This window comes from Thunnus thynnus, chromosome 24 (genome assembly GCF_963924715.1).
Source record: "Thunnus thynnus chromosome 24, fThuThy2.1, whole genome shotgun sequence".
NCBI classification, from domain to species: domain Eukaryota; kingdom Metazoa; phylum Chordata; class Actinopteri; order Scombriformes; family Scombridae; genus Thunnus; species Thunnus thynnus.
Window position 1 is genome coordinate 9,590,172 of NC_089540.1, and position 10,305 is coordinate 9,600,476.

Genomic DNA, 10,305 nt, shown 5'->3' on the forward strand with positions numbered 1-10,305 from the left:
ACATCATTTTCAGATTAGATGTGATAAATTAACAAGTTAACTTTGCAAAAATGCGATGTGTGTGTATATAAATGGGGACAGACTATTTTTAGTAAGACTATTACTGCTAGTTATGTTGGCTCTGTACTATCATCACCTGATATCTTTATAAGTAGAAGCAAGGAACACAAACAGTCACGCTCACTTAGCTGATTCACTATTTCTATTCTTTAAGGCTAAAGCTAAGCTGACTGGCTGAAAGCAGTATCAATTTCATGCAACTAAATAAGTGTATTCCCTTAAATGTGGAACTATTCCTTTAAACTTAAACTCACTTAAACTGCTGTTGAGACTCTGGTGTCCTAAACTCGACCCAAATACTTTCAAAAACACCTCAAAGAAAGAGTTCAGCTCCAGATAAACACAACTCAAATTCACAGGCTTTCTGTTGAGTCTCAACCCAATTTTTTTAATATTTGGAGGCGATATTGGGTCCAGGATTAAACATAAGCCTTCCATGAATGGTTATAAGTCATAAAAGATACTTTTATTGAGCTCTATGGCTCATATACAGACTTTGAGTCAGATTAACCGTTATAAAGCCAAATCAAATAGTCAAACAAATAGTGAAAAAATGTCTAAAGAAAAAGTGGAACATTAATAACAAAATAAACTGAAAAGGAAATAAGGGGGGATATAAGGATAAAAGGCAACAAAGAGTCTAGAATAATACCACGCTGTCACCCTAACCCATCAAATTCCTGGTATCGAATGATTGTAAGTCATCGAAAGTCCCCAAAAGACTATATATCTGTGTCCAGACTGGATCCAGAGTGTGATACTGGTGTCTGGAGTTGGACACACTTCCTCCAGACAAATGGCTCTTGTCATGGGGAGAGAGAGAGCGCTTTTAAGCAAACAGACGCAGAGAGGTGCACACACTTATACACACACAAAAAGAAGACAGTCCCATCTCTTCCTTCCTTGTGTGCTCGGTGTCTGAGACTGAACACAGTGGGTTCATTATTTTACTCCTCTCCATTTCTGGAAATTATTTCCACTTAAAGGTCAGTATAATTGCAACCAACAGTGTAGTAGTGCAACCTAGTTTGTGCATAGTTTTATATTTCTGTTTTGAGTTGTTTTGCAACTTAACTCTACCTCCTCTGCTCTTCTCTGTAGGGTTTTCATGCGGGGACGGACAGCAGGACAGACCGTGGACTGATAGTGAACCCAGCAGGAAAATGGTTCCAATTAAACTCCTCATTCTGGGAGCTCAAAACACTGGAAAAACAGGTAGACTACAGACTGCATGCAGATGCAGAAAATGCACAGAGATCCAGGCAGAACAACACAGGTGGAGAAACAGGATGGGAATGTGTGTGAAAAGCTTGGATTATGCAAGAGTATCAAAAATTCAACATATTCTCACATCTGTTCAAAGAGTAAACAGGATGTCAGGTTTGGGGTTGAAATATGGTCATGGTTTATAACTTTTTGCTAAATAAGGAAACCTTCCACAAGTCTGGAGTTGACCCCTTGACATGAGCATTGAAGTGTATCCAGCCACCGCTTGTGACCTCCACTGCTAAGCTTTAATGTCAAACTACAGCCATGTCTCCATACGCGTCTCATCAGATCTACTCGAAAACAGCTTTTTCATAGATGTGGCGTGTTTTTATTTTAACATCATTTCAAAATATTTGACAAGAACAGCCTGATGTGTTTAAATGCTCGAGCAAGCTGAAATAAACCATCAGTTTGTCCAGCATAAAGGAAATACAGTTAGCCCTCGTACACCAGACACAAAGTCAAACAAACACATCCAGACTCTTTGCACCCAAACACAGAGAAAGCAGCTGTGGCATTTTGTTTGAACAAGGCAGGAAACATTACTATGAGGATAATTTTCAAAGTGGCGATGACTGTGAAGGAAACATGCTGCAGATCAGATGCAGATTACGGTGTAACTCAAACTTCATGTGTGTGTGAACCAGCAGTGAGATGGCTGAGAGAAAGTTTGCTGTGTTTCTGGCAGTTCACTCTCCATGTCTGTTTTCTGTCTCCAGCACTGTGTGTTCGTTTCATTACCAAGCGCTTCATTGGTGAATACGACCATAAAAAGGGTAAGACTGCAGTAAGTATTTATTGCAATAAACATTTCTGACACTGAAAAAAATAATTAGAACAATCATTACTGATATTACTGCATCATTCTGCCTCTCCCTGACATAATAAAATGTGTAAAATGTGGCTGTTTTACCACAGAGGTGACATACAGATGCAGTCGGGTGGTGGACCAGGAAACTGTTGATCTGGAAATTTTGGATATAACTTGTAAGGTAAACTTTTAGCTTCTATTTGTAGCTTTGTAAGGTCACAGTACACAAAAGATAGCTTTCAATAACAGTGTGAGCATTAAAGGTGCAATGTGTAAGATTTAGTGGCATCTAGCAGAACGGACATGGCAGAAATGGAATATAGTATCTATAAGTATGTTTTAATTAAGGTATAATCACCTGAAAATAAGAATTGTTGTGTTTTCGTTAGCTTAGAATTATCCCTTTATATCTACTAGCCTAAAACAGACAAACCAAACAACATTTTAATTTAAACATATAAATAAACATATAAACACATAAACATGGATTACAATGTGTTCATTAGTAACATTTAAAGGTGCTGATATAAATATTTTTTAACTCTTAAGAGAGCCAGGCTAGCTGTGTCCCCTTGTCTTCTGTCGTCATGCTAAGCTAAGCTAATTGCCTGCTCACTCTGGCTTCGAATTTAGCCTACAAGCACGAGACGGGTGTCGATTCTCTCATCTTGGCAAGAAAGAAAATAAATGTGCTTCCCAAAATGTCATACTTGTATTTTGTTCATGCTACAAAATCTGGTGACTGATCTGACATGAGTCAGCGTTTTCCACATCGTCACTGTATGATACATCAATGAGGTTTCTTGACAGGAGAGCTGTGTGGCTTCTCTGGAGTCGTCTATCCGCTGGGCTGATGGTTTCCTGCTGCTGTACTCCATCACACAACGTCTCACCTTCCAGGAGGTCCCACGCCTCAAGAAACTCATTGAACAAACCAAACAGAGTCTGGGTAAGGAACTAACTTACTAACTTACTACTCACCAGACAGTTACGCAGAAAATATAATGTCTGCATCTAATTATACTGTATATTTGTGTAATACTCTGTGTAAAGATGACTTGGAGACAACAAAAACAGGACTACAAATAACTACCATACCAGAATGACTGAACCAGCATGATATTATCTCCACAGGGACAGTGTGTTCACTATGTTTGCTCTTAAAGTCTAGTGAGTCTCTGTTCTAACTCTAAGTCTGACATCTGTCTATTGTCACCTTTACACACACGCACACACATACATACACACACATACACACACACACGCACAAATGGCTGCAGACATGTATTCCATGTTTGGTAGGCCATCCTATGTTCTGTAGGTAGCATGTTAACAGCAAAATCCCTGCACACCATAACATCATCGTTTAGGTTTATTGTCACTTCATTTAACTGCGTGTGTGTGTGTGTGTATGTGCGTCAGTTGTTCCTACAGTGCTTGTAGCCAATAAAGCAGACTTGGAAATCGGCAGGGAGGTGACAACAGAGGAAGGACAGAGACTGGCCAAGGATTTAAGGTTTGTTTGTGTCATCGGTTGTGATTATTAGCTTAGACAAATACAAATGTGTAATTCTTTCATTTCTTTTTTGTATTTAATGTACTGTGCATATTGAATATTGAATATGAAATTTGAGACAGATGTCTATATTACTACCAAATGTCTTCACAGTATATATGTTGATGAATGAATTACATATTGTATGTTTTGTTACTGTTATTTAGATGAAGATGCCAATGTTACGGACGACATGTACAGCTAATTACCTTCTGCTCAGTTTGGAGTTACAGTTATACTATATATGGTTTAATATGTGAAATACTGTAAATTAAACTAAAGTGAATGTGTGTGTGTGTGTGTGTGTGTGTGTGTGTGTAGGTGTGGTTTCAGGGAGCTGTCGGTGGCCGAAGCTGTTTTAGCTGTGGAGGCAGCAGTGCTTCAGCTCATTAGGTTTGATTCAGCAGCGTTATAACTTACTTCACACAGTTTGCAATATGTATAAGAAAAGAATCCACACACTCTGGTCTGTATAATACTCATTTATTGACGCTGGTTGTCAGGTTTCGCTCCTGGTCTAATTATTTTTAAGCAACCAGAGGCTGCATGCTAACACTTAAAGGTACCCTGTGAAGTTTTCTTTTAAACAGTTTCTCACCAAAACACATTGTCTGCATCCTTGACGTCCAACAAACGCACTAAATGTATTTGATTCCTCATCAATTATTTGAAAAGCCACTTCTTTGCTGCAACCACCTGTAGATCAGCAAAATAGCATGAGAATTGCTCCAGAGCACTACAAGTGGTCAAAAACTCTCCAGGGTACCTTTAAGCCCACATGTGCTCCTCTAAATTCCATACCACCCTAATTCAAAGCAAATTTTTAGTGTTCACATTGAAAAAAGGACAAAATTAAGTATATTCAAGACAGTTTCTATGCTGTTGATGAACTAAAGCATGATGATAAAGCGTGATGTTTGTGATGTTTTGCTTCTTGTGTCTGATAGGCTGGTGTTGGATCAGCAGCGCCCTCTGCCTGACCGTCGCTCCTACATGCTGACTGTTCGCCACGCTCTGACAAGGAAGCTGACCCGCTCTAAAACCATGCAGTGGTGACCACAGCAATCAGACAATTAATGTTGGTGTTGTCTTTTCTGCTGTTTCATGATGATATAGCCATTGAAACATAAAAAAGTAGATTTTTATACCTCTCATCATCATGGATACAGAGGAAAACTATCAGTGCTAAACAGTACCAATTTAAACTAAATTCTGACAAGGTTCAAGCCATTTTCTGTATATATGGACCAGTTGTGGTGTTTTCATGCAAGGCTGGCCTTCTGGTTACATGGTGTTTTGCCCTTTTTGGTCTCCAAAATCTGAGGCCTAAATTTCACAAAGGATTGTGCAAGAAAAGTGCACATCATCACAAAAAAAACCTGCCAAAATGAGTGCACTGTTGATCAAAAATAAAAGGGGCTTTAGGGTGCAAGGTGCCTGCACTGAGGATTTATTTTTGTTAAATCTACTGTAAGCACAAACGCTGGGAACAAGAGCATATCGGTAGCCCCTGAGGTGCAAGTAACACCCTGTCTAATCCAGAAGTAGTCTGGAAAAGAGGGTGAAGCAGGATGAATAAATTAGTTATTAGTCTGAGTAGTCAGAGTTGGGAGAGCTTCAGTAATGGCCCGTCACATCAGATCGTCTCATCCAGATGGTTTTATGGACCCAGAGAGTCCAGGCCGGCTTTTTCTTAGGAGGCAGCTGTTGTTTTCTGGGAGGTGCAGAGTCCCAAAGTGCAAATTTACAGCAGCTCAAATATACTTTTAAGACCAGATGATGTTCCTTTGAGTTCAGACCCTAAAATCCCTGTCACCTAATGATGCACACTAATCTATTTTAGAAGAAAATTATATCTATGCAGCTGGGCTACAAATAAAATACCTGTAAGTACAATAAAAGTATGTTTGTTATTTTATCTGTATTAAGAAGAACAAATTATACCCAAGCGGCAACCTACGGGGCTGAAAAATGAAGGCAATACGGAAGTGCTAAAAACCTGCATTCTCTATAATGACCAGCAGGGGGCGACTCCACTGGCTGCAAAAAGAAGTCTGATTGTATGGAAGTCTATGAGAAAATTACCCTACTTCTCTCTTGATTTATTACCTCAGTAAACTGTTTCCTTATGAGTTTATGGTCTCAATCGCTAGTTTCAAGTCTTCTTCAAAACAGCATGATATTCATTTTGTAAATTATGGTCCCATTTAATTTAAATTTGACGATAAAACAGGGTATGCTTTAGGGCGTGGCTACGTTGTGATTGACAAGTCGCTACCACGGCGACAACATTGCTTACGTAACGTAACCATTGCATATAGGCGAAGCTGCTGCTATTTCACAGTGTGTTTTCAGTTCACTGAACTTAATTGTAACATTGTGGTCAATTAAAAATAGTCTTGTTCAGCGTTTGGTTGTAATAAAAGACCCATCAATGAGTCGGATGATCAGTTTTTTCGGTGAGTACAGTTTGTTTTAACGGTTTTAGGCGTTTTTCGCTAGCGAAAATTAGCATTAGCATTAGCATTAGCATTATCACTGTTAACCATGGATTGTAAATGCACCGTGCTAACCAAGCTAGCGCTATGGTCAGCTCCACCCTCTCGTCCGTATATGGTCACTTCTGGCTCCAAAAATCAAACATGGCGACGGCCAAATCCAAGATGGCGATGGTCAAATCGCTACACTGGAGGCTTCAAAACACAACGGCAGTTCGCAAACCAAACGTCACGGTGACTACGTCCATATTTTTTTTTTACAGTCTATGATAACACCCCACCACATTTGTTGCAACTCGAACCACTTGCAGAAAATGTAGATATGGTGCAGTATTTAATATTTTATGGAGCCTCTAAGGAGACAAGAGCCAAAACCACAGGTTGCCGGTGCACGCAGGATACAGTCGGATTAGTTTCAGTTGCTCATGTTGGAATAATATCTCGTGCCCTAGTTTGTTATGTGCTTCGCCCTCCAGTAGATGGAGGCACTCACTATCATTTCATCAGGTGCAGGCTCAACACAGACTCACAGTATATCAAGTCATACAAAAGCTGTGAGCTACCTTATCATTGCAAGTTTGTTTGTATAATTTGACTGTTTAAACTATGAATTATACAGAGATAAAAGAAGAAATACTAAGGTGGTCCGTCTGTTGTCCAGTAGGTCATCCAGCCACTCAGTCGTTAAGTAAACCAGTTAAATTTGCCCTTGTTGTTGTGTGTAGATGATGTAACAGAGTGTAAAGAAAGAGGCTGGCTTTGATTACAGTCTTGGCTTTCCTCAACTCAGTCTCTGTGTTTCTCCCCATGTATCTCCTTTTTCTCTGAACTTCTGAACCTTATGATCAACGAGAGGCATTTTGAAAAACAGAGACAGAAAAGGCAACAGAGTGAGAGACAGAAAATATGACAGGCTATAACAGGGAAGAAAAACATTGGGATACTTTGGCAAAATACATCTTATGTGTATTATGTGGGGAACAGAGAAAGAAAAAGAAGAATAAGTGCTGCTTCATTTCAGCCACACTGAGCCTTGACTACACTACAACCCACTGCTCTATCTCCAGCCACTTGTAAAGGCATAATGGGAAAATTGACTGTGTATTTACTGTCCACCGCCCCCCGCACTCTCCACTCCCCACTGACTCTTATTATACATCACATACTCCACCCAGCTACCACCAACCAACCACAGACACCCCATTGGGCTTTATGTAGAAACACAGGGGAAGATTTACGATCCATCAAACCCCATTTTTGATTATATATTTCACCACTAGCCATTTCATGTATTTGGATTCTGTAATTGCCTTCCAATATAGTGGTTTTCATTGTTACTGGTATAGTCCACCTGCTCCACATGGGATTCAAATTGCATAACCACACACACTTCTTTAGTCTTCTTTGCTGCAATTTATCCTCTTAGTCTCCCAGCTGGTCAATACACGCATTTTGAACAGAACTCAGGTACCTGTAGTTTTAAAATGCACTTGCTGTTATGCACCAGTGTCACTTAATCAAGCAGGATTGAAAGCTTAAAGGATTTGTCTGGTGATTTTCTATATTTTTCTAATTGTCAAAAGCATGATATATCTTATCCCCCTGTGCCGCAGACCTCCGTTGTTGTCCAAAAACTATTAAAAACACATCAGTGTGAGACACACTGCTGCACTGTGACATGTCAAAACTCTTCATGGCAAAGGAACATGTCACCCAGCGCAGCGGTGTGGCTCATTGATGTGTTTTTAATAGCTTTTGGACAACAACGGGAGGTCTAAAGCACAGAGGAATAAAATATGTCAGGCTGTGGATACACAGGATGGTTTGGCACTGCATATGAGATTTCTTGACAGTATGAAAAATATAGAAAATTTGCTAGTCATATCCGTTAAGCATGATAATTATTAGTAAAGTCATACCTTTTTACCACAAAAAAAGGAACATGTTGCTTACATTGGGGGGGTACCTGCTTTGGGCCGCAAAAAGTCTGGTGTTGTCCTTTAATGTTAACAGAGTGCTTGGAGGTAGGAGTCATTAGGATCAAAGTATGAATTTATATTCAACATCATGAATGGCTGCTACAGTGAATATGCTCAAGCCTCTTAAGCAGGGAGTGAGAAAGACAGATGACGTGAGGACTTAATTGTCTGGTGTGTAATTGTGTGATGGAGAGTGAACCCATCACTGGCTCACACAGACACACATAAACCGTCTGCGTTCTCCACCTCAATGCTTTGATGTTGCCGCTCTTCTTAACAGTCGTGCCAGCAAACCTGAGTGGATGATCTGTGAGCGACAGACGGACAGCGACAGAAGAGGATGATGACAACAACGACGAGAGGCGATGACATCACAATCGGTCACCAAGGAGATGAAAGGTCAAAACCCCAACTCAACCCTGAGAATAGAAGATGAGTCATACCTGCATCACTACACCAACAGCCAATCAGAGAGCCCCCCTGTCACAACCTGCATCAACAGATGAACAACCAATCAGAGAGCTATTGCATTCATACCAACAAAACTCTTCTAAGTTTCAAGTTTATGAAATAACACATTAATCTCAAATCCTGGTCTTATTCAGAATTATCACTTCATATACAGAGGATGAAGAAATAAGATTAACATCTGTTTACTATGTAACAATAATCCTGGACTGTGTGTTGTGTCCAAGAGGAGGTGGACATTCAACTTTCCATAAAAGCTGGCTGATGTTTAGATTTGCTGGTCAATGCCAGTTTCTAATTAAGTTCATGCTACCTTGCAGGCAGCTGTTTGTTTCCATTTAGTACACAACAGTTTGAAACTCAAGTTGATTTCATGCTTAAGTGACCAAAATATAAACTGATGCTGGCCTTCAACACTATTCAACAATCTAAAACTCATTAAATACGTCATTTAAAAAAAAAAGGTTCAGCAGTAATTTAAAGTGCATGTGATCTGTAGTAGATCATCGGAACAGATATGCTCTTTAAAACTGCAATAATCAGTACTTTGCTGTTGTTGTTTGATTACTATGTGTAATATGAAACCCACAGTGAATTATCACCACCTCTGTAGTCCCGTCAGCTCTTTATGGCATTTTAGTATCTTTTACATCATTGATCAGAACAACTTAACTGTTTTTGTTTACTTGCACTGCTCTCATCAGCCCTGTTTCCAGCTGCAGCATGCAGCTGCTTCCAGTGAAAAAGTTCTCATAAACCAACTGTTCACTATCTACCCTGCAACAAACTGTAGACAGACAAATAAAACAACATGCTGGTGGACATAGGGAAGCTGTTAGCAGCTAAAGAGCCATATTTTTGTCAGGTGTTGATGGAGAACAAATGAAAGAGTGAATACACATTTTACTGTCAAGTGGGCAGACACGCAACTCCAAATGAATGCTAATGTTGCTCTGTGTCTGCTGATCAGGCAACTTAAAACATTCACCATAACAACTTTATATGGCAATGATATGTCAGTGTGTTTACAGCTTACTCTACTGCCCCCAAATGGCCAAAAAAACAAATCAATTAATGCAGCGTTAAGATTTAATTCCAGTGGATTTGGCGACACCTGTGGTGACTGGTAGTAACTGCAAGTGTGCTTTAATAGTACAGGCTACCACAGCTCTGCTGTCCATAAATAATATCCAAAATGGGGTTTGATATGATAAAAAATCTAAAGGATTATAACTTTAACATTATATTAGTTTTGGGTTTCATTTTAAAGATACAATGTGGTCTTTTCAGCAGAAAACGTTACGGTTTCGTTTACATTCAACATTTCCTTCTTGTGCAATTATTGATGCATTTCTCACCTTATGTAAAACCTTTACAAAGCCTTTTTGAATGTTCTGAAATCGGCATCGTTTACATCAGCTCATTACATCAGCTTACAAACAATGTTCAGTGGTTAAAAATTCCTCAGGGTACCTTTAAGTTTGAAATATTGTAGTCAATGGAAGGTCACCACAGTTATACAACATGTGTGTGAGAGAAAAACAGAGACACCCTGTCCCCTGGCGTGGGACACCTCTGTAAACTGATATCTGGAGGGAGAAAGGAGACAGAGAAGAGGAGGAATGTATGATAAGAAAAACCAGGAAGGGACTGAGAAGAGGTCAG

The 10,305-nt window shown here is 39.6% G+C and overlaps 1 protein-coding gene across 2 annotated transcripts; it reads left to right on the plus strand.

Annotated features, from left to right (window-relative positions):
• Nucleotides 1–892: 892 nt before the first annotated feature.
• zgc:110699 (uncharacterized protein LOC325371 homolog) lies at nt 893–9,466 on the plus strand. 2 transcript variants are annotated; one of them, XR_010926129.1, is made up of 9 exons: nt 893–1,046; nt 1,162–1,275; nt 2,049–2,105; nt 2,248–2,321; nt 2,951–3,089; nt 3,563–3,656; nt 4,017–4,088; nt 4,643–6,154; nt 8,453–9,466. XR_010926129.1 is itself a non-coding variant. In XM_067583784.1 (9 exons), the coding sequence occupies exons 2-8, from the start codon at nt 1,224–1,226 to the stop codon at nt 4,749–4,751; spliced, it is 597 nt and encodes a 198-aa protein (XP_067439885.1). In that variant the 5' UTR covers nt 893–1,046; nt 1,162–1,223; the 3' UTR covers nt 4,752–4,773; nt 8,453–9,466. The 2 variants fall into 2 exon arrangements, 1 of the variants encoding a protein (XP_067439885.1); XM_067583784.1 differs by having other exon boundaries at nt 4,643–4,773.
• The last annotated feature ends 839 nt before the right edge of the window (nt 9,467–10,305 follow it).